This window comes from Selaginella moellendorffii, unplaced genomic scaffold (assembly GCF_000143415.4).
Source record: "Selaginella moellendorffii unplaced genomic scaffold, v1.0 SELMOscaffold_10, whole genome shotgun sequence".
Classification (NCBI taxonomy): Eukaryota; Viridiplantae; Streptophyta; class Lycopodiopsida; order Selaginellales; family Selaginellaceae; genus Selaginella; species Selaginella moellendorffii.
The window spans coordinates 1,763,882-1,788,444 of record NW_003314271.1 but is presented as its reverse complement, the minus strand read 5'-3'; the positions used below and the strand labels follow the sequence as shown (position 1 = coordinate 1,788,444).

Below are 24,563 nucleotides of genomic sequence, written 5' to 3'. Positions count from 1 at the left end.
ACTCCACCTTATCCGTCGTAAAAGTAACTTCAGATGATCTTCGTTTTTAGGAAAAGGGAATTAAAGGTGATCAAACTGCGAGAAAAGAATAAGTTAGAGGTAAGATCACAAAGTTCCTTTTTCTTCTCTACTCTATCCCATAAACGTACCTTTTAGAAACTTGTGTTGGACGTTCTCCGCTTTCTCGGTCCACATATTTCTGCTCGCATAAATGTTTCCCATCAACATATACGCTGCCGTGTCCGCTTCATTCATAGCTAGCAGTGATTCAAACGCGAGCCGTCCGACCACCACATCCTTCCACTTGCGACAAGCCCCGAGAACAATCGTCCATGTCACAGCAGTCGGTCTGAATGGCATGCTTCTCACGGTCTCCAAAGCATCACCCAGCCGATTGGCACGACCAAAGATATCCACCATGCAGTGGTAGTGCTCTATCTCGGCCTGAATCCTAAAGTTTGAAACCATTGCCTTGAAGAACCTCTTGCCTCTCTCGACCAGGCCGCAGTGACCACACGCGCTGAGAACGGCCATAAAAGTGATGGAGTCCGGTTCCAAGCCTTCACCCCGCATTCTCTCGAACAGTTCCAAGACCCTTTCATGGTCTCCATGACGACTGTATCCCGTTAGCAGCGCGTTCCAGGCTATCAAGTCCTCCGAGACCAGAGCATCAACTACGTGCTGAGCAGCGACCATTCTTCCGCATCGGCAGCAAGCGTCCACCAAACAAGTGACCAGAACTCCGTCCTTCTCAAGGCCCCGTCGAAGAATATCAGCGTGGATCACCGCAGAGATCTCCATAGAGACAACACTGCCACACGCCTTGAGCGCCGCTGCGAACGTTCGAGCGTCCGGAGCACACCTCTCAGGGTCGTTGGCTCGCAAGCGAAGGAAAATCTCGAGAGCCAGCTCTGGTTCGCCGCTGTCCACATAACTAAGTATCAGCGTGTTCCACAGCACTCGATGCCGACGAGAACTCCTGTGAAACACCCTCATCGCATCTGTGAAACTTCCACACTTGGAATACAAGTCGGCCAACGTACCTAACACATTGGTCTCGGAGTCGTAGCCCAACTTTGCAGCTCGAGTATGGATAGCCATGCCTCGTTCGAGAGAAACCCGGCCAGCGTCTCCATCAGTAGTAGCCAGGAGAATGCATGCTTTCAGAGCAGCAACAAAACTGAGAGCATCCGGACTTTGCATGGAAGAAAACAGCTCCAAGGCCATCTCCGCTTCCCTGTTCTCAACGCAGCCTAGCAGCAATGCGTTCCACGCTACCACGCTTCTGTACGGCATGCCTTCGAAAACTTTCCTCGCGTCACCCAAGCTCCCACACTTGGCATACATATCCACCAAGCTGCTCGTCACGTATCCGTCTAAGTCATGCTTCCTTCTCGCCGCTTCCGCGTGAATAGCCATCCCTCGTTTCAAGCTCTCCAGCTTCAGCAACATCCCGTCAACCAGCCGGGCTTCTTCCTTCACCGACTGGATCGAGCAGTTCTTCAGCGCGGCCACAAAAGTTCTCGCATCCGGTTCGCAGCTTCCACCGATTTGCATGCTTTCGAACAGCCTCATCCCCTCCTCGGCCTCGCCATTGTCCGCACAGCCCAGCAGCATCGCGTTCCAAGAGACAACGCTCCGGCGAGGCATGCTAGCAAAAGCTCGCCGGGCATCCACCAGGCTTCCACACTTCGCGTACATATCCACCAGAGTGTTGGCAAGGAAAACGTTGGATTCGTAGCCACTTATTCGAGCTTGCGAGTGAAGAATTCTCCCTTGCTTGAGACACTCCTCTTTGACGAGCTTGCCTTCTATCTCTCGCCCTTCTTCCGCGGCTGCCAAGCTCGCCAAGGCCTTGAGCACAGCAACAAAGCTTCGAGCATCTGGCTTGTATCCCTCTCGTTGCATGGAGGAAAAAACTTCCAGTCCCAGCCTTTCATCCCCATTCTCGGCATAGCCTGCGATCAAAGCGTTCCATGAGACCACATCTCGAGAAGGCATTGCATCAAAAACCTGTTGGGCGTCCACCATGGAACCGCATTTTCCATACATGCTGAGAAGACCGTTGCCAAAATACTGGTTCGATTCATCCCCGTCTTGGATCGCATCACTGTGAAGCCTCTGGCCTTTCTCGAGATTGCGCGACTTGTGGCATGATTTCAACGCGGATAGCAGGGCGTGGATCTGCTCGCATCGATCCGCAAGGGCCATTCATGCCCGAGATTTCGCTGGAAAACAAGGAAATTTCAACACGCATTCTATCAGATTGCCAGAGAAGCAGCAATGGCCAGTGAAGCATCACATTTTCTCACTGCATCCATTCGCAATCCATGGAGAACACGCTCCTAGCGTGAATTTGGAGAGAGGCGAGCAAGATAATAAACCCTAAAGTTAAGAGATCCTGGATCAAGCCATGTGATATTGACGGTAGCGATTTTCCGAGCCATGTGGCGGGCTGTGATCCGTCCGATCTAACGGTCGCGATTTGGCTAGCTTTCAAGAGCAAAATGAGAGTTCAGGCCACTCCAGCACTGGTGATACTCAGCGTCTCGCTGCTGTGAGTTATACGCCGAGATCGCTACTTGGGGAGTGAGCGACGATTCAAACATGAAAGCTAGAGCGTTGGTCGACACCTTGACAGGTTCCTGTGATGTTGCGCTGATCGTGTTCTAGAAGAACATGGAAATAGCGTGAGAACTAGACAAAGGATCGAGAATACCTCGTAAGTTGTAGCATCCACGCCATGGGGTGTCATGCAGCAATGCAAGCTCGCACCTCCCGGAAGGAATCCGCCCGCCTTGGCCTAAGAACCACAAGGATGAACCATTTTGGAGAGAAAACAGGAATTGTCTACCTCGTAAGAGCCGGAGATAAGCCCCATGAACTCGCTCATGCAGTTTCTGTGGAAGTATGGCGGTCGGAATGTGTGCTCCGCCACTGACCATCGAGGTGGAAATACCACAAAGTCGACCACCGCCACGCCGGGCTTCTCCGAAGGGACTGTGAGAACTGCACAGGTTACACGAAACCCGGGTGAAGCACACACAAAATCTGAAAAGGTCTGCTGGTACCTGTGTTTATAGACGGGTCCGCGTGATCAAACAACACCGTGTTAACTGGACAAAATTTCCTGAGGTCATACTGTATGAAATAGAAAAGACAGAAGAAAGAACTTTAGAGACCTCCTGCTAAGTTTCAAATGTTCACCTTGTATGGTGCATAGTTGCCGTGCCAAGCTACGACATTAAACGGGGAATGTTCTTGTTTTGCTGAAAACATCTGGCCTCCAAATTTGTGGAAAATGGTGAAACCAGCTTCGCAGTGCTTATTCTCAAACCACGCTACAGGAGTTTCAAACTCTCCGACTTCAGCAAGACCATTAGCACCTGTGGCGAACTAACAATAACGTCAGAACCTCTTTATCTTGAAACTAACCAATAAGGCCAAGGTCCGGAAGCTGAAAATGCCCGCTGAAAACCTCTAGAATGTAGCCACGAGAGGTTGCATCTGGTAGTTCGATAGCAAACCGCATTCCTAGCTGAAGAACAACGATTTCACCAGGGCAAACTTGCAGTTTCCCAAATTCAGTTTTAATCCAAAGACCTGTTATTGAAAGCAAATGAAGATAAAAACGAAAAGAGTTGAGCAAAATTAGTTCTTACGTCCTTGCTGTGGAACAATCAAGAAGTCCCCGTCAGCGTTAGCCAACGCACAGTCTTCCATGGATTTGTTTGCCACGTAGCTGCAACACGAGAAATTTCTAACAAGAATACAAGATCTGATTGCTTACATATGGATCATGTAACCGTGTCGAAGAAAGGGGCTTCCGGCTCCACACATTGTAAAGAGGCCATGAACAAAGTCTCTTGGATGTTCTGGACACTCCAGAGGCTTCCACCGCAACTGCGTTGGCGTTGTGAGGAAACGATCCTTATCAATAACGCCAGCGAAGTTCAGAGATGGAGAAGAATAAAGCTGGAATGGTTCGTGTCCAACAGATGGCTTGATCCGATACAGCCAGCTGAATCAAAATGATTACAGAGTAAATTGGCAAAATCCACTCCTAGAATTGCGAGTACCTTCTGAAATTCTGTTTCCTTGGAGTAGTGAAGGCCGTTCCCGAAAGTTGTTCGGCATACAAACCATATGGGCAGTGGAGAGGGCTGTTCTGTCCATTTGGTAGAGCACCTTGCAGAGCCTCGCTTCGAAAATGATTGCCAAATCCCCTTTGATACTCCAAATTTTCAAACTCACACTCTCTCTTCTCCATTGCAAACAAAATGTTCTAGGATGAGGGTAGCCATTTTGTGACTTCTCCTATATACAAATTGAATACAGTTAGAGACGTACAAAATTAGTACCTATACAGTCTTCGCTCTCTCTCTCTCTCTCTCGCTCTCTCTTTACTCGATGTCCTTTATAGAATCCTGGAAAAAGAGAAGAAAAATGAGTGAAGTTAGAACCACGATAGCCGAATGATGTGAAAACCTTAACCTTGGCTAGTCTCGTAACATATCCTGCAGCAACTACTGTCGCCAGCAATCCTAACCCAAGCGTAGCGAGCTGCTGGGGACCTCCCGGCAATTTCGATTCTGATTCTTGCTGTAAAATTATGGAAGGAAAAAAAAACAAGCATTTTTAGAGGAAAAACGAAAGCAAACATACGATTAAAGCTCGACCAAATGCTCCTGCGCTCACATAAGCCCAAGTTCCTGGTAGCATGCCAACCCAGCTGAAAAAACAAGTAAAATTTGCAACGGTTTTGCCAAGGAAAAGAATCAAATACCTCCCCAATACATAAGGAACAAGCTTTACGGACGTCAAACCGTAAAGATAATTCCCCAGGGAGAAGGGAAGAAGGGGACTGAGCCGAAGAAGAGCAACAACTCGAAAACCATTCTCACCGATTGCCTTGTCAATGGCCATATACTTTTTGTTGCCTTCGGCTAGCTTCAAAATCTTGTCACGAGCAACATATCTAGCGATAAGAAACGAGAGTGTTGCTGCAATCTAGAAAACAATCCGAGAAAAAGCCAAACAAAAAAAATCAGCTCGAACGATCGACGAAAAGAAAGAAATTGCTCCATGCATGACCACTTACCGTGCCAGAAACCGATACAATCACTGTTCCTGTCAGCGTACCAAAAAGCAATCCAGCTGACATTGTGAGTGGAATGGCCGGAATCGCTAGAACCTGAACGATCAAGAGTAGGCTAGTGAGAAGATCTCTAGTTTTCTTATGAAAAAAGCAAGACATACCTCTAAACCGGCATACACAGCGATGAAGATAGCATAACCAGCAGGTCCATATGCTAAAAAATTCCCAAAAAAAAAAGTTCTCAGATAAAAGCAAGAGAATCGAATAGAACAGTTCCATACCTTCGATGACATCCGCGAACTGGAGCAAAAATTCGTTTATTTGATCCCGGTAGTAGTATCCAGCCCCGGCAAATCCTCCCACCGTGCCGATAAGCAGCAATCCCGCAAGAACAGTCCCTTTGACAGCCGCATCGCCAGACACGGCCTCCTCATCCTCCCTGATTTCCTCGGATCTCACCACATTCTCGCCGCTCGACTGGCTCGCATTGCGATCGTCCGCCGGAGTAGCCGCCGTGGACCTCTCCCCGTCCTTGAGCGACGATGACGCCTTGACAAGCAGCGCGACTCTGGCCTGGCGATGCTGCTGATGACGAACCCTATCGTGGATTGGATTGGCGCTCCTCGCGGCCAAGAATCCAGCGCTGCCTTGGCCGCCGGTAGCCCGCATTTGGATGTCGCATTGCTGTGGCGAGCTGGAGAAGGCATGCTGGACGCACACCGGCGCCGCCATAGCAAAAACCTCACTCGAAGGGGAAATTTTGAAACAAAAGAGGCTTACGTGGCGGGATTTTTAGGGTTAGGAAATTTTGAAACAGAGGCTTAGGGTTTTTGGCAAAGGGAAACAAAAAGGCGTACGTGGCAGGATATTGGGCTCCTAGGGTTAGGGTTTTGAGCAGGAGGAAGGAGACGATGTCGGCCACGCTGCTGGAGCAAGCTCGATCTGCGCATGACGACATCGAGCGTTTGGAGCGAATGGTGGTCAAGGAGCTCCAGAAGGAGGTCAAGTCACACAAGGATCGATTGTACCAGAGTCATCGCGTCAAGATGATGCTGGAAGCGATGACGCTGGCGACTTCTAAGCTGGTAAGCGTGAGCTCCATTTCTTCGGTTTCTTCATGGGTGGATTTTGATCGTAGGTGGATATCTACGAAGACGCTGATGGTGCCAGGAGTGATGAGATTGCTGCGCTTGGAGGCCAAACCGCTCCCGGCCAGAATAATGTCTTTAGCGCTTTCTACGATCGGCTCAAGGAGGTGAGTAGTGCGTAGGAAAGATAAATGGATTGTTTTCTTTGAGCTCATCTTTCGCGATTGTGTTCTTTCTATTTAGATTCGCGAGTACCATCGACGACACCCATCACTCCAAGCCATGGAAGTCGATGATCTGGAACAAGTTTTCCAGGAAGAACCTTACATCGAGTTCAGTGGAGAGGTAAAGTTTTATTTTCTTTGTTTTCTCGCGGTGAATCCTCTCTACCTTTTCTGCAGGAAGGGTATGGGCGGTTTCTCGACCTGCACGAGTTGCATCAACGCTACGTGAATTTGAGCTTCGTGAAGAAGAAGGATAAAGAGCAGCAGCTGGAGTACTCGGCCTACATCGAGACCTTCTTTCAACTGCACAAAATTCCTCAGATGCACAAGCTCTCAAGGCAAGTTTTTTTCTTTTATTCTGTGCATCTTACACTTTTAGCGATCATGCAGACAGTACACTGAATACGTGGAGGATCTGATGCATTATCTTGTGTCTTTTTACCAGAGAACTCAGCCCCTACAGGACATTGAGAAAAAACTCACAAAGGTACAACATCATTGATTGCGTTGTCTGTTCATCCTTTGATTTCGCGTTTTTTCAGGTCGAGGCAGAGTTTGAGGAGCGATGGCTCGCCGGGAAGGTAGAAGGCTGGGAAAACAAAGGAGTGAAGAATTTGAATCCGATCAATATTGATAACTATCACTCTCCTGAAGAGCTTGTGCAGCTTGGGGGAGAGAGGCTAAAACAGGTATGTAAGTTTCTTCTTCTCTGTGACTTAACTAAGCATCAACTCTTTGCAGTCACTGGCATTTTTGGGCCTGAAAAGCGGAGGAACTGTCCAGCAACGCGCGGAGCGGCTCTGGCTTACAAAGCTCCAACCACTGGACCAACTTGACAGTAAGCACTTCGCTAAAGGAATGAAACCGAAAAAGAATGGTGACGAGTCTCTTCCAAATATCAAGGACATTGCATTGAACGAATGTCGGATACGTCGCTTGACTGAGCTACTTCATGAGGTATGAGTTTAGCACCCTTATTCTTTCGTTGACGCTTTGGTACAGGCCATCGAGGAGACGAAGGGCCACGTGGAGAAGAAGCAGGCATTCACCTACGAGGAAATGGAAGAAGAGCGGGAAGAAGTAAGTTTGTGTTCTTTGCGTTTGAGCCTTTGGCTAACATTATCTTTCACAGCAAGTGGAAGTACAACCGGAAAGTGAGAGCGAGGAAGAGGAGCAGCAGTTTTACAATCCGTTGAAGCTGCCGATGGGGTGGGACGGGAAGCCGATTCCATATTGGTTGTACAAGCTTCACGGCTTGGGCCAGGTAAAAAGTTATTCTCCTTCTTTTGCTGGCCGTCATCTCCTCTCCTTTGTTTTGCAGGAGTTCAAATGCGAGATATGTGGAAACTCTAGCTACTGGGGGCGAAGGGCCTTCGAACGACACTTCAAAGAATGGAGGCATCAGCACGGCATGCGCTGCTTAGGAATACCAAACACGAAAAACTTTCATGAGATTACTTCCATCAAGGTACTTACTTTCATTTTTTATGCTTACAGCTAATGACAATCTTGTACCAGGACGCAAAGGCGCTGTACGAGATCATCCAGGAGCGGTCGGGCATGAACAAGTGGCGCCCGGACCTGGAAGAGGAGTACGAGGACAGGGACGGGAACGTCTACAACAAGAAAACTTACACCGACTTGCAACGACAGGGGCTCATCTAAGGCACCATTGTCTCTGTATGTATACTACTAACATCTTCTATTCGCTGTCCACATTTTTGGATCACAATCAAAAACTATGAGCAGCAGCTGTGCTGTGGAACTCTCAACTCTTCGTTCCAGATTTCTTTGCAGGATCATCCGCGTTCTCGTGCACCACCACAGTCGGGATCGCATCCTTTTGCTGGTGCTGGCCTGGACCGGATCGATGATCCACTGACGGTACTACCTCCGCGCTCTCCTTTTTCTCATTCTCGGCTGATAGATTCTTGGCGTGCTCCTCGGCCAACTTGGTGGTACCAGTGGAAGAAGGATTCTAGAAAACCAAAGAGAAACAATGAATCGATCGGGATTGAAGAACACGGAGTGATCATACCTGTGTTGAAGCCATGACTCGGTGATAAAATGGAAGAAATCGTTCATGTGTTATCAACAAAGAGTGAGCCAATCAAATACTGACACTTCGCTCCAGACGTGGCAGCTCGCCATAGCGCCACTTTTTATTTTACTTTCTTTTTACTAGAAAGTAGAAAGTAGTTTTTACTTTCTACACAAAAAAATCGGTGTTTTTTTCAATGTAACACCCTCTTATCTGTTTCGCCTGCCAGTCAGCGCCAGTCTACGGGTCAGCATGTTGACTATATAGCAAACCTACCAATCCTCGCGAGAGCTGCCCTTCTTGACCTTTCTTCTCGGCCTCTCTTCCACCTCGCGGAACAAAGATTCATCGACAGTCTGGTAGCACGGGCTCTTTCCAAAAATCTCCTCAAACGTGTAGCCCTCGGATAGCCACTCGTCTTCCATGGATCCAGCGCTTCTAGCTTTGGAGTTTGGATCCACTCTCGAGTTTTCCTGGAGCTTTTGCTGGCTTTGAGATTCGCTCATCAAGCACTGCAACAAGGAAACAAAAGAGCTAAGCACAAAGAAACAAAACCACCAAAGAAGTTAAACTGCTAACCTCGTAGGCAAGATTGATCTGAGTGAAAACGTGCTCGTTCCCAGTCCCCTTGCAAACATCCGGATGGTACTGGAAACAACGCAAGGAATAACGAGATCAGAACACCAGCAAACATAATTGACAAAGATCCTACACACCTGGAGCGCAAGGTTCCTGTAAGCCCGCTTGATCTCTTGCTTGGAGGCACTGTAATCCAATCCCAAAACAAAGTGGCTATCGATCGCAGCCGACTGTGCAGCGACCACCATCCTCCTCCCAGAATTCCGCCTGCTCGAGGAACCAGAAGAGGAGGCTTGAAGCTTGTCACCCATGATGAAGCTGGAGCGGCTATACTCAATCCCTGCTAGAGCTGGCGACGAGATTGCCATATCAGAGAGTCGAGTCTTCCCTCCGAAAGATTTGCAGCTTTGGCTGCTGAGGAAGAAAAGGGGGCTCCGCTGCCTTTTGTAGCACCCGTTGCCTGTTCAAAAACGTGGGCAGTACGACCGAGACCCACCAGCACTGACCCGGCCACCAGAAGTTTCGTCCTTTTCTTCTCCTGGAAAAGCACGCGGAAAACATGCTTCAGTTAGAAAAACCGATCAAAACCATGGTAGAATGATATACAAAACCTGCTGCTGGGCTTTCGCTATCGCGTAGCATGGCGCGCCTGCAACAACACGACAGTCGAAGCATACAAAGCCGACACTAAAGAACAGAGGGGAGAGAAAGAGAGGAGGAAGAGCAAGAACAGAGTTTAAAGTATTCCACGATGGAAGTAAAAATGAAATAAGAGAACACACGACTTGAGACCGCATCACTCACGAGGCCAAGCTGACCGGACCACGAGCCATCTGTAAACGAATCACAGTCAGTACCGTGCAAGAGTAACACAAAGGAACAGTCCTCTTGAATTAAAAAAAAAACTGGAAACACTCGAGACGTTTAATCTACAGTGTACGAAGGAGAACAAAAAAAAAAAACTTTTAGTCTACAGTGTAACTAACTCTGAGTAAACAAAGATAGAGAGGAAAGCCACACTTCCAAAGATCAAGTCCTCGCAAACTTGAGAAAATCTCTATGGAAGGAAATCTCACGAAGATCAAGTCCTTGCAACCTCGAGAAACTCTCAAGGCAAAACTTGGAAGCAAATCTCACTTCTAAACAAGAACAAAAGAGAAGTACCTCGCGAAGTCCTTGCATGTACACGTCCACGCCAGATCTCCCTCGCTCACTTCACCTCGAAGCCGGGCATCGGCGGGGGTGGATTCGCCTCAAAACTGTCCAGCTTCTCGTTGTAAGGCTTGGGTTCCTCCTTCGTCCCTCCAAACCATCCCGAGTACCAAGAACTAGAGCCCGAGGAAGACGAAGAACCATCGCTGGCGCCACCACCACCACCGCTACCACCACCTGGAGAAGAAGGAAACTGGCCACCCATCCCCGCAGTGTTCGGAGCTGGAAATGGGAAGATACCGGAGGAGGGCGGCCCGGTCTGTGGAATTGGCTCCTCCATGGGTGGCGGCGGCGGCGTCATCATCCGGTTGAGCATCAGCCCCGCGCCCTCGATGAGCGCGAGCAGCACGCCGCCAAAGATCGCCGACCTGGTGGCGCTCTTCATCCCGGCTCGCAGCTGGAGGAAGCCGCCGGTGGCGGCACCCGCGGCGATGGAGTTCCAGGGGTCCTCCTTCTGGCGCAAGTAGACCATGGTGCAATCGAAGGTGGAGAAGAGGCCGCCCCAGACGGCGAAGCTACCGCCGACGCGAGGCGCGTTCATGCGCACGCCCTGCGCGCCGCCCAGCAGGCGCTCACCTCGCGGGGAGTTGTAGACGCCGCGGATGAAGTGGTAGACCGAGCCGCCGATGGCGCCCATGCTGAATGCGCCGCCAATGTCGTCGAGGATGCGGTCCGGGCACGGCTCGCGCGCGTGATCCGGCGTCGCCATGGCTGTCTCTCTCTCGCCGCTCGCCCCTCGCCCTCTCGAGCCCTAGAAATCGCGGCACAAAACCCTCAACCCTAGACCTAACTAACTGTAGCCGAATTTGCTAGATTTAAGATAGCCTTAACAGAATATGCAAGAGAATAATAAGAGGACCATTGACATTCATTGACCATAAAATAGCAATCAAAGATTTTTCATTGACTTTCATTGACAATTTGCTTCTAGCCAATACTTCCTGATAAAGTTCCAACGAGGTAGCTATACTTCTGTGCTCCATCACTTTCAAACATTCCGCTACACTTGTTCACAGCTTGGGCTCACTTGATCTTTAGCTCGTTCTGGAAAATGTGGCACTTGCATCCATGGTCTTGAAGCTCAGGAACGTACTCAGCTCCCTAGACTCGTTGAGTTTCTTCGCCGTTGCATCAACGAGGTATGGAGACGCAAACATGCACCATCTTGTGAGACGGGTGATCACCGTCTATGATCCGCTTCCCTATTGCCTCTACTGTCTGCTGAACAGAAATCAAGCCAGCGACCAAGGAATCCAGGTCAATGTGCGGCCTCTCCAACACAAACCGGGCCGAGCCTTCCCCCATTTCTGGTGCCTTTCCTTCACCACCTCGAGTGTCAAACTCTTTTATTGCTTCAAACTCGAGCTTTCCGACTTCATCCTGGGAGTGGGATAACTCAGCCATGAAATGGACAGGATCAAATACTTCCTGCCAAGCCAGAGCAATCTCGGCAGCAGACCAAATCGGTAGAAACACGTGCTGAGTGCGGCCATCCTTATCAAACTCCTGAAAGTCCGTCAACTTTGGGCTGGCTGCCAATAGAACCTTTGCATTTGAATGCTGGAGGATCGACCAGCTTCTGGTGTGGATGCTGCTCAAGGGCGAAACATCTGTAGCCCTCGCGCCAATACATGCACCAATACATGCCATCTTCTCAGTGTGCTGCGGTTCAAAGAGATAGAGATGACCACTCTTATTCTGAAACGCCACCGCCTTCCTGACCTACTTCAGATGGGGGTAGAGTTGTAATGAGAAAGGCGCTCTTGCCAATCCCAGGCACCCTCAACAGCAAAACCAATCTGTTCTTACTTCTCCTCCTCTTACGAAGATCAGTGTAGCACGGCCGCTCCAAAATCCGAGTGCACACCAAAGAGCCTGTAAGAGCAATCTGATTATCTGAGACTCATCAGTTTGGAAGTTGAACAATGTCTAGTCAGTAAACCTGCAGTTGAAAAGAGTGCTGGCAAATGAATGCTGAGCAACAATGCATATGTACCAGGGTCTAGCAGGAGCCTGGAAAGAACTCACAATCTCCCTCACTACTAAGTTCATCTCATTGTCCTGTTCATGAATGAGAATTGAAAGAATAAAAGCACCTCCAGAGTTTGATTTGCATCGGGTGCAGGTTCTAACTCCTCTTCCTCGTCATCTGGGAACATGGGACTGAACAAATCAGGCAGTTCAATTCTCGCACTCGAGTTTCATTTCCTCGATCACTGCATAAAAATAACTAGAAAAACAGAAGAAAGAAAGGAGCTGAAAGTACCAGACAAGGTCGTAGTCAGTAACCCTGCAGTTGAAAGTGTGCTGTTGGTGAATGAATGCAGAGAAACAATGCATACCAGGTAGAGCAGGAGCCGAAAGAGAATTGACAATCTCCCTGACTAAGCTCATCTCATCGTCCTGCTCAGAAGTCTTCATGAATGAGAAGACAGTTAACTAGAAACAAAACACGTTCCTCCAGAGTTTGATTTGCATCAGTTCAAGACTCTTCCTCGTCATCTGGAAAGACTGGACTGATCGCATCAGGCAGTTCCGGAATCTCATTCTCCAGTTTCATCGCTGCTTACCGGGTCAAGCTCTTCTTGTTAGCGGGAAAAAACAAGAGCGTGGGAAAACCATCCGATTGCACCAATACGACAATCGTGTACGTTCGAGATTCATTTCTGAGGCGAGCACTGCATAGAATTACTAGAAAAATAGAAGAAAGAAAAAAGTTCAAAGTAGTTACCGGGTCTTTATCCGTGTCGAGGAAGTCCCGGAATCGGAGCAAAGGCCAGACATTTCACAGTAGCTTTAAAACTTAACAGAATATGCTAAAAGAATATCTTCAGACATTCAATGTATCATTTTCCTATGATTGGTTCTGATTGGCAATCAGAAGTTTCTTTTTGTCAATCAACTTGGTAAGGTTAGCTTCACCAATGTAAAGATTTTATTTTCTTCCCACACTAATATACATACCCAAGTTTAAAGGTTGCTTTTTCAGTTGTAATGGCATCCCAGGTTGCGCTTGTTTTGGCCCTCGCTGTTGCTCTCTTTGCTTCTTATGCATCCGCAAACTTGGTAAGTATTGTAAAGTCCAAATTGCAATAGATTCTAAATCTTCTATTCCAGTGCAAGAGCTACACCATCCAAGGTTCTGCCCAGTTTGTTCTTGGCCAAAACGAGTTCCAAGTTGTTCCAACCGATGGTGTTCCAACCACTGGTGTGATGGATCGCGATGGCTCCGTCCAAACATTTGCTGCTCCTCTTAGTGGAAACTCCAGATGCATCTACCAAGGTGTGATCGCCGACACTGGAGCTCTGGAATTCCTGGTTTCCCAGATCAAGTGTGGGAACAACCGGGTGGAGTTCATGGGAGATGCCGGAGGTTCTGCACCAGGTTCTTCCACCACATATGCGATTCTTGGCGGCACTGGGATTTATGTTGGAGCAACTGGAACCGTGACTGAGGCTTCACTGGGTGGCATGAACTATCAGGTCACTGCAAATATTAAGGTTTGCAACCAGTAAATGACCTTCAAAATGATTACAAGAATATAGTAAAACTTTTACTTTGCTCATGTCTATCATTCTTAAGAAAAATGTGGCTCGAGATTAAGTGAGTCCAATATTTTAAAAATATAGTGTAAATTATCTCTTTGATTTCTGGCCAGTTAAACTTTGCTAAGTTCCAATAGTTTGCTTGGTCCTTTCAAAGCAGGATACAGCTAATTCCACTATATATATTATCTTTTTCCGTTTTTGTTTGCTTTTTTCTCGTGTCTTTTTTAACAGATAGAACATAACGCTACAAACAGAATATTTGGAAGTGCTAAACGTTGTCCACGTTTTCCTCTGTTGATCAAGTCTTTATTCCGTGTGGTCTAAACACACGGCAGCGTGGGAACCCAGTCTTTCATATACGTGGATCTTTTGTCCCCATCCCAAGGGATAACTTAAACCAAAAGAGAAAAAGAAAGATAGCGACCTTTCAATCAATCAAAGAGTTCTCGTCATTCAATCGAAGTGTTCTAGACAGATAACCTAATAAGAGAAAGAAATTTCTTTCTTGGTTTCCTTCCTTCGATTCCAAGTCTTTTTGGTGTGTTTCTATACAAGCAAAGTTGTTCTTCCTGGCTGCCTAAAAAATTCCGATAGCCCCCACTGTACAGAGATCTTCCCGTCCCTCCCTATTTACACGAGACGATCGATCGAGAAGAAGAATAAAGGGGGAAAGTCGCCGGGATCAAAACACCCACGCGCCCTCCCACCCCGACTTGTACTCCTCCAAATCCTCCTCGTCGTCGCTGTAGTAGTAGCGATCGTCCACCGGGGCGGCCACGGCGCTCCCGTCCATGATCTTCTGGAGGAGCTCGTACGCCGCGTTGATCTCCTGGAACTTGGGCGCGCAGTGATCGCCCTTGCAAACATCCGGATGATACTGGAGCGCGAGCCTCCGGTAGGCGCGCTTGAGATCCTGCTTGGAATCGCCCGGCCGGATGCCCAGCATCGAGTAGGACTCGCAGGGGGCCACCGGCGATGATCCATACCTCGCGCTCGCCGCCGCCGACGCCCGCAGCCGCAAATTCGACCGCCCATTCCTCCATCCCTGCCGGGGCTGCTGCTGTTGCGGGGTTTGGATCGTCCGAGAGACATCCATCCCCGAGAATTGGGAAGAACCCACCGCCGCCGTCGCCATTCGCCTTGCCCTCTTTCTTCTCACGCAAATTCGCTCGCTTCGCTTTCCCTCTCTCGATCGACACAACGCAAGGAAATCGTTGCCCTAGAAAGGCATCACTCCTCTCGTGCTTATATACTCTGCCAAGAAAAAGGGCCGAAAAGGGTTTGAGTTTACCCAAACGCCCACAAACTGGGGTAAAACTGGATAAGCTCGAAGGCATATTCCTGTGGATAAGCCGAAGCCGCTAAAATTAGGGGGATTCTCGTAACGCGGGCCAACGTTTATTAGTTAAAGATAGCAGAGAAATAAATTCTGGCCATATATGTGGCGACACGTGCGCGTACAGTAGCGGAGTCTCGACACGTTAGTGACGTAGCAATTTGTACCGTACGCTGGCGGCACGCTACGTGGAAATGGTCCCGCCTTGCGTGGATGTTACTCTTATCCAGTGACCACCAATCAATCGTTTGAGTTAATATTAGTCTTGATCAAACTTAACTATATAATCCATGAGCTTAAAGATACCTTTAGAAGGTTAAAAAATCTTCCATTGTGTTTGAGCTAACATTTACCTTTAGAAGATTCGAAAATCTCATCAAAACTTTTGCGTGATAATCATGTCAAGTGTCATCTTCCATTTGTTTAGCATGACAATCTTCTCTATAGAAGATACCTAGTATATCCTGCAAATGCCGGGCTTCTTCGTCTTCGTGATCGTAGTCTGCCCGTTAGTCGTCAACTTCGAAAGCTTGGATTTCTTCCTCCTCGATGAAATCCATCCCGACGCAAGCTTGTCGAAATCCAGCACCAGCTGCGCGATTGCCAGGAGCAGCGCCAGGAGCATCGACTGCCCGACGCTGCTGCTCTCGGAGGACATGAGCGTCGCGGTGGAAGACGTCGAGGACGAGGCGAGCGGATTGAGCTGGACGGGAAACTCGCAGCCCCCGGTGGATGGATTCGCAGTGGTGATCATCCCCAGCCCGTCAAAGACGCAGCTCTCCTCCTCCTGGTTATTGATCTGGTAGTAGCTGTTGAAAGCGTACGAGGCGTTGCCTTGATCGCCAATGTGGTTGCAAGAGCCGCCATAGACGAGCGCTGTGCAGTCACCGTGCGAGCAAGCGTAGTCGACGCTCTTGGCGAGCTTGGTCATGTCGCCCTCGGGATTGAGCACGCACCACCGCCACGGCAAGTACTGGACGTCGCTGGAAAAGTTGGCGAGGCCTGTTCCCAGCACGTCCAGCTCGTACTTTGCTCGGCCGTCGTAAGTGTATATCCCCCAGTGCCGCTCAAAGTTGCCGGGAAGGATGCTCTTTTGATCTTCGTCGATGAGCGCGAAGAGGTAAACGTCGAGCTCCTGGTTGGGCCGGAGCGGCGTCCCCCTGCCGCTGGTGATGTGCGCGAGAAGCCCCTGATTGAAGCGCTGCGCGTTGGCTGGATTCGCGTTCACGTCCCCGTCCGTCGGCCACCCGACCTCTCCAACGATGATCTTCATGTCCGGGAAGCCGTTCCTGTTGAGCGCTGCAACCAGGAGATCGTAGCTCGCGTCAAAGACGTTTGTGTAGGTGTTGCCATTGAAGTCGTGGATGGCGGCAGCGCCGGTGTTGCTGCCGTCGAAGAACGCGAACTCTTGCGGGAAGTGTGGATCCTGGTGGAGGCTGAGGAACGGGTATATGTTGACGACGAAGGGAGCTTGGTGCTTGGCGAGAGTTAAGACGAGCGTGTCCATGAGCGGCTGGATGTCGGGCCGGAACAGTCCCGCCGATGGTAAGGGGGAGCCGCCATCGCTGAGAACGTCGGCGTTAAGAGGAACCACCGCCTTGATCGGCTCCGCTGAGTTGAGCTTGTCCAGCGCTCCTTGGATGTTTCTGAGCGCTGGGAGGGTGACGGATTCATAAGTTGCGTTGTATGCCTTGAGAAAGGGCTCGTTCCCGACTGCCACATATCTGGAACGAAAGAAAAAAAAGAGCAAAGAAGTTAGCAAGTTTTCGATCGATTGATCGATCGGTGAAGAGAGAGAAAAAAACTAAAATTTAATATCCATCACTCGTGTCTACGATCAAACCGCGACCATGCAGTAAGGAAACATCAAAACCACGAAAAAATATAGGAACAAACCCCAGCATGCAACGAAGAAGGAAAAAAGAAAGAAAGAAAAATAACCGCTACTTTGATCTTGGAAGAAAAGAGTACCTGATTTTCACCTCGGGGAGATGCTGGGTCACATTCTCCTTGACCCAATCCAGCGCCGCCCGGGGGCTGTTCGCGATCTTGTCCAGCATTTCGTTTGGAATCCCGACCATGAGCTCCACATCGCTGTTGGCAAACATACCGACGATCTTCGAGTCGGCATCGAAGAGCTTGAGCTTGGTGATATTGCTGGAGCTGAGCATTCGCAGCACAACCTCCGCGGGGAGCCTGTGCGATGCCATATTTCCCCAGTTCACCCCAAATCCCACCGCCGACGACGATCCAAGTCTCATCGCCGTGACAAGCGTGAGCGCGATCGAGAGCACCAGAGGAGAAAAAGGGGGGTACGAAGAGCTGCAAGCTCTTCTTGGCGCTGACCTCGATCTCCCCGGCATTTGATCGCGCGGCCCCGGCCGGATGATCCTCCTCCTTTCTTGCTCCAAGATCAAGAAGGCCGATCCTCCCTGCCGCATTCGATCGCTCTCAATCTCTTTCTTTCTTGCCCCAAAAGAACCAGAGCGCCAAAGCCTAAAAAATTTCCTCCCGGGGAGAAAATGTGAGCTCTTGCGCAAAGGAAAGGAAACGAATGGTCCCTGTTAAGAATGGAATAAAGCAAATTGTTCGTTATTAGACAGGTTCGTTGGTTCCTGTCATGGGACGAGGATCAAAGTGACCTCCCGCGAATCTACATAGTATATTCTACGTGGAGCATATCCTCTAACACGTTGACGCATATTCTCCATACGAACAGACGGTCAAAATTCTTCCCAGTTTTTCTTTAGCGCGGACTTCCTAGAGGACGAGGTTGAGGACGAAGACGATCAAGCCTCGAATGGCATAAGCGCGGGCGTGAAACTCGCGAGCCTGGAAGAAACGAAAAATCTTGATGATCGATCCATCGATCGCAAAAAACTTTGGAAGCTTACCGAAGACGAGCGGGGCGGAGGACGACGCTTGGTGTTCGTGCCGAAATCCGGGACTCGTCGAGGATTCACGGACGCGTCCGGATGGTGGCGAGCGCTCACCGGCGAGAGAACTGGGGTGTCATCTGGTGGACTGTCCACCCATGGCGAGCACGAACTGTCGGAGTCATGGGAAGTGTCGTCGTCGTCATCGTCGCTGGAAGCGGTGGCGCAACCATTGTCAGCTGGACTTGAATCGTCCGAGGGAGATGCCGCGGCAGCTGCTGGGCTTCCGGCCGGAGGAAGATGGATCAAGGATGACTGCTCCACCACTGTGATCGCGAACTTCTGGCCCAGCTGGCAGTGTGAGTAGTAGTCCTTGCTGCATCCGAAGTAGTAAGTTCCAGGCGCTGGAGCAGTCCACTATCAACAAGAAGAAAAACGAAAAATCAGTTCCCGATCAATCACGTATACTTAAGTCCTGCGACAAAAAGAACTCCAAATCGAAAGAACTTACAGTATACACGCCGGAAAGCCCTTCGTCGAGGAGCGTGCTCTCGGTGAAGTTGCAATTCACGTACTCGCTATGGTTCCGGAACATGTGAATGTTGTGGAGCTGTGGAAAAAACAGGAAGACTGCTAGGTCTTTTAGAAACTTCGTATCGATGAATCGTTTTGTTGCGAGAGTTAAGTTTCACATACCGATGTCATCCCCTGGGACGAGAGTGGTCTTGGATGCCCAGGCAGCGTAGTCGGGAGTCTGGCCGCTAAAGATGTTGAATTGCGTCCAGCCGATCTCGCCCCCTACCTTGAGCACTTGCTTGCTGGAGCAAGGCGGCAGCAGCGACCACATGAGGACAATCCCCGGGAGGAAGAGCGCGTTCATTGCGATCGAACGACCTGGAAATTCCCAAAGATTAGCTCCATATTTCGATATTTCGCGAGAAAGAGAGGATCTTCATCCGGAGAGACAGAGCGATCGATCCGAGCACAAGGCGCCGATGCTATGGCGTTTCCCGGCCTCGGTCGGCAAGATCGCGAAGAAAAGAGAGGAGAAATCTCGCATGCAAAGAAGATTTCCAGCGCGCGGCGGAAGACGATCGCATTCCTATCGCGATCGAGAATCCACACAGAGCTTGGAGAATGCGGTGCGTACCAGGAATCCAAGGAAGCCGCGCCGCTCCGCCAAGAGAAGGAAGACGGGAGTAATGGAAATGGCCAGAGGCGAGGGTTTTAGAAATAAAAGAAACGGATTACTCTTAATCGACCATCGCTAATCGTTGTTATGTTTGAAATAATACACAGTCAGCTTTTGGCGCGCAAGCACGTCAGCGAACAACCTGTGAAAATAGGGTTCTTCCCTTCCAGCTAGGGCGCGCGCCCATGAGCTCACTGGCGCTCGGTCGACCGCCTTCAAAGTGCCTGTAGGTGATGATACTGTAAGCGCCGTTTAGATAACTCTTCTCGATTCTACGATCTTGTCCAGAATTCGACATTCTTTGATGAGCCTTCGCAGGAAGGGATCGTTATAGGAGGAATGCGAGGACAAACTCCTTCGCCGGCGCGGTTTACACCGTCGCCGGTGCCATCGCCAGTGCCTGGATCGTCTGGAAGCTCCAATGGGGAGTTCTCAAATCAGCAGCGGGTACTCTTGGAAAAAATTTCGCAATGAATGATTCGTTTGAGTATACGCAGCTTAAAGACGTCCACAAGAAATATCGGATCATCGAAGGAACTCGTCGCATCTATCATGGCGAGAGCGAGGGGATTCTCAGACGGCAAGAGGCCACGCTTGCGAATATCAGGACTGATAATCAGTCGTTGCGAGAGAATGTCGATAGTTACTTCATACCAGTAAGTATGCTTTCCTCGTTGGTTTATCAATCGTATTTGCTCGTCTTTGCAGAACTATGAGCTTCAAATGGCTCAGCTCCACGAGGACGCAGCTAAGTTTGGCGAACTCGTTGAGCACGAAGCAAAGAGGCTCGAGGAGCTGGAACTTGCGGTTGAAAAATCCAAAGCCGACAAACTGGATTACAAAAGAACACAAGGAGGAGTACATGCAGCTCGTGACAGGCATCGCAATGCTTTGATCCATATACAGATAACGGAGAACCGGATTCACAAGGTATCTAGTGACACCATGGTAGTCTTACATTATTTTGGTTTCAGGTACTCGTTGATCTGAATATTGTGGAAAGGCAAAATAGGAATCTGAAGAGAAAGATGGAGGAAATCAGGGAGGAGCGCGAACTTTTCGACGACATCCGTTTGAAGCTCGAGAAGGAGCTTCAGTGGAAGGAGAAGGAGATGGAGAAATGCATCGAGCTTAGCAGCTTGTTATACGACGAGAGAAATGACATTGAGGAGCGTTTCACAGGTTTATAACCCCGTTGAGTATTTCACTTATGTTGCAACTTCAGCCATTGTCAAGTTTCTAAACTCACGCTCCTAACGTTATGACCTTTCCAGATGTCTTGGAGATGCACGGAGACATGGAGGCTTACAAAATGTGGGAAGCTTCGAAGGGTTGGGCTGTCATGGAACCAGAGCCTGTAGAAAACTTCTTGCACGTTCAACCGAGATCGGTATGGGATTCATGACTTATGACTTGAAACTTATGCATTTCTGTCATGTTCTACAGACGGAAGAACGTAAAGAGCCTATGGATTGCAGCGAGTATTTTAGGCAGTGGATTGATGTGAAGTCGATCTCAAACATTCAAGACATCTTGGGGATTGATAGTGTTTACGGGATGGTACAAGCAGTCAAGGAGTTGCAGCAAAAGAATGTTGCAATTATTGCCAGGATGAACGAGCTTGTCAATGTAAGTTGTCTTACAGTTCCTTTTGGGCAGATTTGGGACAATTCACATTTTCAGGAAATGGACACCATCAAAGCCTCGCCTAAGCCTTTTGACCTAAATATCGAAAGTGCTCCAATCGATCCAGACGCAAAAAAGAAAGTTGGCATGGAGGCAATAATGGACAAGATATCTAGCCTTTTGAAAGAGCTAGATTTTGAAGATGAAGAGTACATACTTATTATAAACGAGATGAAAAAACGAGTTGGCAAAGTCTTCAATGAAGCAGGTATGTTTATTCTTTCACTAGCAACGACTGACTTTACTTCCGCAATTCCAGGTTGCGCTGTTGACGGAAACGCGCTGACAAATGAGAAGGGTAAGGCCCGATTAGAGGAGGCCTTGGGTCAGTGGTACAATACTATAGACAGTTTTGTCGACCAACTCATAAAACAAGCGAAGGAGTCTGTACAGAAGAAGTAATCATTCGAGGTAATCTTATGATTCAAGAATTAAAATGAATTGCTAGGAGATTGTGTACAGTTTGAAAATGCAAGAGGAGTTTCCAGCAGAGCTCAGTTACAAACGAGCTAGCTGCCGAACGTTTATGGGCTCAACTACAGACTGATCCCCTTCCAGGATTCCTTTTCCAAGCACGTAATTTGCGGCCTCCGAAGTATGGTATGGATCCCAGAAAAAATGTTCCGTCCTGTTGGAGCAAACCGAGACGGAAGGGATGCATGAGATCAGACCTCTGTACGGGCCACCAGTGCCACAGCAGGCCGTGTCGCTGTTTGCAAATCCTGCAAGGGGGAGGAACATTCAGCTCAGAAACTTCAAAACTTCACAAGCATGGCGAAGCTCCTACCGTATTTCCCCGGGTTTTTTATGACGGTGGTGACGGTGTCATAAGTGTTGACATAGACGAACTTGGCATCCGGAAACTGCCTGTTGAGATCGAAAACAGTCTGCCTCAGCGCCTTGTTGAAGTTAAGAACCAGTTCGTTGGGTTGGGGAGCACAGGTACTGTTTCTTTGGAAGTTGACCGTGAGCTGATATGGAATGCAGCCTATTGGACCCGCTCCTGCGATGATGAACTTGCGGGCGTCCAGCTTGTACGCATCCTGGTAAAGAAGCGGGGAGACCGAGATGAGCGAGAACTCTCGAAAAATCCAACAAGGAGGCAGAAGCTTCTTACAGTCAGGAGCTTTTTGTACGTGGAGACTAGGCGGACTTGGAACTGCTGGGGGGTGTACATAAGAGGCGTGGCAGTGACAGGCGCAACGTAATTGTTGAGGTAGTCATTGGAGCCGATGACAAAGCAGAAAATAGACTTGGAGAGCATCTGGGACGCCGCCTTTTGTCCGAGCAAGCCGATGATCTGGGACCGGGTGTTGCCGTAGTACTCAATCTGCTTTCCAAGGGGCAGCCTCTGCAGCTGCGAAAGCCAGGCAAAGGACCAAACAGGTTGAGCAGCAAAAGCGATCGAAGAAATCTTACGAAGTAGAGGCCGGTCTCGTCGAGAACACCAGCTCCGCCGGACGCGTAGTTGACACCTTTGAGGATGGCAGTCCCGTTGGTGCTTGGATCCAGATACGGCGGTGCCAATGGAAGTCCAAGCTCCTGGGCTGTTGGGAAAGGAGACAAGGCAGCACAGGGTGGAAGTTAGGAGGATGGTAGCGCTGACGATACTATTTAGTGCTACTCGGCGCTTACCAACAACGTCGGTCACGGTGAGGCCATTGCAGAAGCGTCCGGTTGCAACGCTGCCCTGGAAGTCGATGCCGTTGTGGGAGTGATTGGCCTGGGAGAGCGACTGGAGGAACTTGTTATTGCCAGAGTCGACCAGGGAATCGCCAAAGACGAAGAATGCTGGGACTTGAGGAGCTTCGGCTGCGCGGATGGTCTCGAGGGACGCGAGAAACAAGAGAAGGAGCGAGGTGGAAAGGGCGGCGAGAGTGATTGTCGCCTCCTCCATGGCAGCGAAGTGGCGGGGCGGCGAGCTTCCACTCTTCTCCAGCACCGGCGTTTTACTTATATGTACATTTGGAGCGGTGTAGATTAATTAGGTGGAAATTAGCGACTAACCGGAAACTAAGGCTAAAGATTTATTGATTTATTACCAAGGTATTATTATTTTCTCTAGAGATAATGGACTATTAGATACTGTAATTTAATATTTTGATTTAATTATAACTTGATATCCTTTTAAATTTGTCATATAAAAGTAGTGGGATGCTAAATTAATTAATTTGTCAAGTGGTAAAAATTATGAAGAGAGGATTTGCAGTGCTTGATAGAGACAGATATATACATATGTATATACATATACACACACAGATATATATATCACTGTTTATATATTTATAATATATTTAATTTGTGAGTGCATGGAATATGGAAAGGGAATACAGAAAATGTGCATATCAATTAGCCCAAAAACCCTACTTTATATACAGGAACAAGCGGCCCAAATTGAAATCAATCAAATGACTACCAAAACCCTACTATACTAATATTAGTATATGGCATCATAGCCATACACTTGGCCCTCACATCATCCCCTCCTCTCAAAATAATGGAAGACCATCAGGGTTCTTTTATAAATGGGCTGGGATCGGGAAGAACATCAGGAGGAGGCATTACTAGATCTGTAGGTGGTATTAACTATTCTTGATCCCTTGGTATGAAACGTTTCAACCACTACACATGCACAATCTCTAGAGGATCGGCTTGTTGGATGTTATGCTGAACTTCATAAACTTGTGGTCCAACTTGTTACAACACCCGATACGGTTTTTCCACTAAGCAAGGAGCCCCTTAGATAAACCACATACCGTAAGATGGGGAAAACAGACTAACACTAAGTCATCCACTTTGTACTCCGTAAGTGGACGATGATAGAAGTTGTAGCACCGTTGTTGTCCCACTTGTACGTGGTCTAAGTGTTTGGCAAACTCTGCTTGGATATGTGGAAAAATGCTCGTCAAATATTGATCCCACGACCTAGCATCGGCAGCTCGTGGCAATCGCGAAAGTAAACCTGAATGTTGAAAGTTCACATACTTCGTGATCATTTCTTTGAACGTCTGAACAAGCTGTTTCACCAGACTATTTGATTGTGGATGATAAGCACTCGTGAAAGTGTGGCGTATCCCCAACCGAGACATCAAAACATGAAATGCCTCAACCATAAATGCGGGACCATTATCCGAAAGAATCCACTTTGGACAAGAATGCTGGAACACCACTCGATTAAGGAGGAAGTATCCAATAGCAATTGTAGAGGCACTAGCAAGAGCTTTAACTTCCACCCAACGAGTCAAATAGTTAGAAGCAATAACAACATATTCATTACCAACAGTCAGTGGAAAAGGTCCTATAAAACCAAATGCTACAAACTCAAATGGATGGGAAACTGTAATTGACTCCAACTGTCCTTCCGCAGCATGAGGGGGAGTATTATGAGCTTGGCACCAAATGCAACTATGCACATACTGGATAACATCACGTTGCATTTCCGGCCAATAGAAAGATCTGTGTAGCTTCTCGGTCACATGTGACGATGTCCCATATGCCCACCTAGAACAGGAGAATCATGGTAAGTATGGAGAAACCGTGAAATAAAGGTGGAAGGCACCACCAGCTGTAAAGGATCATTAAGATTCGTCCCCACAAAATAAAGAAGGCCATCTTCAAAGCAATATTGAGAATATAAATGTTGGAATGGCAAGTCATCAGCAAGTGATACAAAATTCTCAAA

At 48.6% G+C, this 24,563-nt stretch overlaps 9 protein-coding genes and 1 long non-coding RNA gene across 12 annotated transcripts; 2 read left to right on the top strand and 8 right to left on the bottom strand.

Annotated features, from left to right (window-relative positions):
• Positions 1-20: 20 nt before the first annotated feature.
• On the bottom strand, positions 21-2,339 carry LOC112345776 (pentatricopeptide repeat-containing protein At4g39530-like). 3 transcript variants are annotated; one of them, XM_024673153.1, is made up of 2 exons: positions 2,303-2,339; positions 21-2,228 (listed from the first exon to the last, which is right to left on the bottom strand). In XM_024673153.1, the coding sequence occupies exon 2, from the start codon at positions 2,209-2,211 to the stop codon at positions 133-135; it is 2,079 nt and encodes a 692-aa protein (XP_024528921.1). In that variant the 5' UTR covers positions 2,212-2,228; positions 2,303-2,339; the 3' UTR covers positions 21-132. The 3 variants fall into 3 exon arrangements, with proteins under 3 accessions (XP_024528921.1, XP_024528923.1, XP_024528922.1); XM_024673155.1 differs by lacking the exon at positions 2,303-2,339 and having other exon boundaries at positions 21-1,958; positions 2,014-2,149; XM_024673154.1 differs by having other exon boundaries at positions 25-75; positions 150-2,322.
• Positions 2,340-2,465: 126 nt separating this feature from the next.
• On the bottom strand, positions 2,466-4,296 carry LOC9631387 (homogentisate 1,2-dioxygenase). The gene is made up of 9 exons (XM_002968166.2): positions 4,080-4,296; positions 3,791-4,021; positions 3,663-3,742; positions 3,436-3,603; positions 3,208-3,386; positions 3,072-3,141; positions 2,855-3,009; positions 2,720-2,803; positions 2,466-2,669 (listed from the first exon to the last, which is right to left on the bottom strand). Exons 1-9 carry the CDS (start codon positions 4,268-4,270, stop codon positions 2,490-2,492), a joined length of 1,338 nt encoding a protein of 445 aa, XP_002968212.1. The 5' UTR covers positions 4,271-4,296; the 3' UTR covers positions 2,466-2,489.
• LOC9650303 (TVP38/TMEM64 family membrane protein slr0305) lies at positions 4,294-5,878 on the bottom strand. Its single transcript, XM_002968165.2, has 7 exons — positions 5,380-5,878; positions 5,260-5,312; positions 5,102-5,194; positions 4,787-5,010; positions 4,666-4,732; positions 4,495-4,602; positions 4,294-4,427 (listed from the first exon to the last, which is right to left on the bottom strand). Exons 1-7 carry the CDS (start codon positions 5,828-5,830, stop codon positions 4,404-4,406), a joined length of 1,020 nt encoding a protein of 339 aa, XP_002968211.2. The 5' UTR covers positions 5,831-5,878; the 3' UTR covers positions 4,294-4,403.
• Positions 5,879-5,967: 89 nt separating this feature from the next.
• Positions 5,968-8,182, top strand: LOC9631386 (splicing factor SF3a60 homolog). The gene is made up of 11 exons (XM_002968465.2): positions 5,968-6,183; positions 6,237-6,353; positions 6,430-6,531; positions 6,588-6,748; positions 6,801-6,897; positions 6,953-7,099; positions 7,152-7,367; positions 7,413-7,490; positions 7,543-7,674; positions 7,732-7,878; positions 7,929-8,182. Exons 1-11 carry the CDS (start codon positions 6,010-6,012, stop codon positions 8,073-8,075), a joined length of 1,518 nt encoding a protein of 505 aa, XP_002968511.1. The 5' UTR covers positions 5,968-6,009; the 3' UTR covers positions 8,076-8,182.
• LOC9631385 (chaperone protein DnaJ) lies at positions 8,071-9,518 on the bottom strand. The gene is made up of 4 exons (XM_002968164.2): positions 9,168-9,518; positions 9,031-9,099; positions 8,449-8,963; positions 8,071-8,388 (listed from the first exon to the last, which is right to left on the bottom strand). Exons 1-3 carry the CDS (start codon positions 9,396-9,398, stop codon positions 8,724-8,726), a joined length of 540 nt encoding a protein of 179 aa, XP_002968210.1. The 5' UTR covers positions 9,399-9,518; the 3' UTR covers positions 8,071-8,388; positions 8,449-8,723.
• LOC112345793 lies at positions 8,184-8,543 on the top strand. Its single transcript, XR_002992167.1, has 2 exons — positions 8,184-8,294; positions 8,376-8,543. It is a non-coding gene; the product is annotated as an uncharacterized LOC112345793 (long non-coding RNA).
• Positions 9,519-9,752: 234 nt separating the features above from the next.
• LOC9650302 (mitochondrial import inner membrane translocase subunit TIM17-2) lies at positions 9,753-11,015 on the bottom strand. The gene is made up of 2 exons (XM_002968163.2): positions 10,195-11,015; positions 9,753-9,863 (listed from the first exon to the last, which is right to left on the bottom strand). The coding sequence occupies exon 1, from the start codon at positions 10,949-10,951 to the stop codon at positions 10,241-10,243; it is 711 nt and encodes a 236-aa protein (XP_002968209.1). The 5' UTR covers positions 10,952-11,015; the 3' UTR covers positions 9,753-9,863; positions 10,195-10,240.
• Positions 11,016-14,216: 3,201 nt separating this feature from the next.
• Positions 14,217-15,043, bottom strand: LOC112345798 (chaperone protein dnaJ 8, chloroplastic-like). Its single transcript, XM_024673248.1, has one exon. The coding sequence runs from the start codon at positions 14,924-14,926 to the stop codon at positions 14,474-14,476; it is 453 nt and encodes a 150-aa protein (XP_024529016.1). The 5' UTR covers positions 14,927-15,043; the 3' UTR covers positions 14,217-14,473.
• A 538-nt stretch (positions 15,044-15,581) lies between these two features.
• Positions 15,582-17,388, bottom strand: LOC9631382 (glucan endo-1,3-beta-glucosidase 5). The gene is made up of 2 exons (XM_002968161.2): positions 17,099-17,388; positions 15,582-16,851 (listed from the first exon to the last, which is right to left on the bottom strand). Exons 1-2 carry the CDS (start codon positions 17,386-17,388, stop codon positions 15,582-15,584), a joined length of 1,560 nt encoding a protein of 519 aa, XP_002968207.2.
• Positions 17,389-21,347: 3,959 nt separating this feature from the next.
• LOC9631380 (GDSL esterase/lipase At2g23540) lies at positions 21,348-22,778 on the bottom strand. The gene is made up of 5 exons (XM_002968159.2): positions 22,517-22,778; positions 22,301-22,428; positions 21,999-22,238; positions 21,669-21,924; positions 21,348-21,603 (listed from the first exon to the last, which is right to left on the bottom strand). The coding sequence occupies exons 1-5, from the start codon at positions 22,776-22,778 to the stop codon at positions 21,380-21,382; spliced, it is 1,110 nt and encodes a 369-aa protein (XP_002968205.1). The 3' UTR covers positions 21,348-21,379.
• Between the last annotated feature and the right edge of the window lie 1,785 nt (positions 22,779-24,563).

What these genes read in the sequence shown, in the direction of transcription:
- LOC112345798 (XM_024673248.1), bottom strand. Translation starts at nt 14,926, where the DNA reads ATGGCGACGGCGGCGGTGGGTTCTTCCCAATTCTCGGGGATGGATGTC.
- LOC112345776 (XM_024673153.1), bottom strand. Translation starts at nt 2,211, where the DNA reads ATGGCCCTTGCGGATCGATGCGAGCAGATCCACGCCCTGCTATCCGCG.
- LOC9631385 (XM_002968164.2), bottom strand. Translation starts at nt 9,398, where the DNA reads ATGGCAATCTCGTCGCCAGCTCTAGCAGGGATTGAGTATAGCCGCTCC. An exon ending in ACAGGAACCTTGCGCTCCAG is followed by an intron (nt 9,100 to 9,167) that starts GTGTGTAGGATC and finishes CGTTGTTTCCAG; the next exon opens with TACCATCCGGATGTTTGCAA. An exon ending in AGATCAATCTTGCCTACGAG is followed by an intron (nt 8,964 to 9,030) that starts GTTAGCAGTTTA and finishes TCCTTGTTGCAG; the next exon opens with TGCTTGATGAGCGAATCTCA.
- LOC9631382 (XM_002968161.2), bottom strand. Translation starts at nt 17,388, where the DNA reads ATGAGACTTGGATCGTCGTCGGCGGTGGGATTTGGGGTGAACTGGGGA. An exon ending in CTCCCCGAGGTGAAAATCAG is followed by an intron (nt 16,852 to 17,098) that starts GTACTCTTTTCT and finishes CTTTCGTTCCAG; the next exon opens with ATATGTGGCAGTCGGGAACG.
- LOC9631380 (XM_002968159.2), bottom strand. Translation starts at nt 22,778, where the DNA reads ATGGAGGAGGCGACAATCACTCTCGCCGCCCTTTCCACCTCGCTCCTT. An exon ending in CACCGTGACCGACGTTGTTG is followed by an intron (nt 22,429 to 22,516) that starts GTAAGCGCCGAG and finishes CTTTCCCAACAG; the next exon opens with CCCAGGAGCTTGGACTTCCA. An exon ending in CGTACAAAAAGCTCCTGACT is followed by an intron (nt 21,925 to 21,998) that starts GTAAGAAGCTTC and finishes CTTCTTTACCAG; the next exon opens with GATGCGTACAAGCTGGACGC.
- LOC9650303 (XM_002968165.2), bottom strand. Translation starts at nt 5,830, where the DNA reads ATGGCGGCGCCGGTGTGCGTCCAGCATGCCTTCTCCAGCTCGCCACAG. An exon ending in GTTCGCGGATGTCATCGAAG is followed by an intron (nt 5,313 to 5,379) that starts GTATGGAACTGT and finishes GGAATTTTTTAG; the next exon opens with CATATGGACCTGCTGGTTAT. An exon ending in GTTCCTTATGTATTGGGGAG is followed by an intron (nt 4,733 to 4,786) that starts GTATTTGATTCT and finishes TTGTTTTTTCAG; the next exon opens with CTGGGTTGGCATGCTACCAG.
- LOC9631386 (XM_002968465.2), top strand. Translation starts at nt 6,010, where the DNA reads ATGTCGGCCACGCTGCTGGAGCAAGCTCGATCTGCGCATGACGACATC. An exon ending in CGCTGGCGACTTCTAAGCTG is followed by an intron (nt 6,184 to 6,236) that starts GTAAGCGTGAGC and finishes TTTTGATCGTAG; the next exon opens with GTGGATATCTACGAAGACGC. An exon ending in TCTACGATCGGCTCAAGGAG is followed by an intron (nt 6,354 to 6,429) that starts GTGAGTAGTGCG and finishes CTTTCTATTTAG; the next exon opens with ATTCGCGAGTACCATCGACG.
- LOC9650302 (XM_002968163.2), bottom strand. Translation starts at nt 10,951, where the DNA reads ATGGCGACGCCGGATCACGCGCGCGAGCCGTGCCCGGACCGCATCCTC.
- LOC9631387 (XM_002968166.2), bottom strand. Translation starts at nt 4,270, where the DNA reads ATGGAGAAGAGAGAGTGTGAGTTTGAAAATTTGGAGTATCAAAGGGGA. An exon ending in GCAACTATGCACCATACAAG is followed by an intron (nt 3,142 to 3,207) that starts GTGAACATTTGA and finishes TATTTCATACAG; the next exon opens with TATGACCTCAGGAAATTTTG. An exon ending in TGGATGCTACAACTTACGAG is followed by an intron (nt 2,670 to 2,719) that starts GTATTCTCGATC and finishes ATGTTCTTCTAG; the next exon opens with AACACGATCAGCGCAACATC.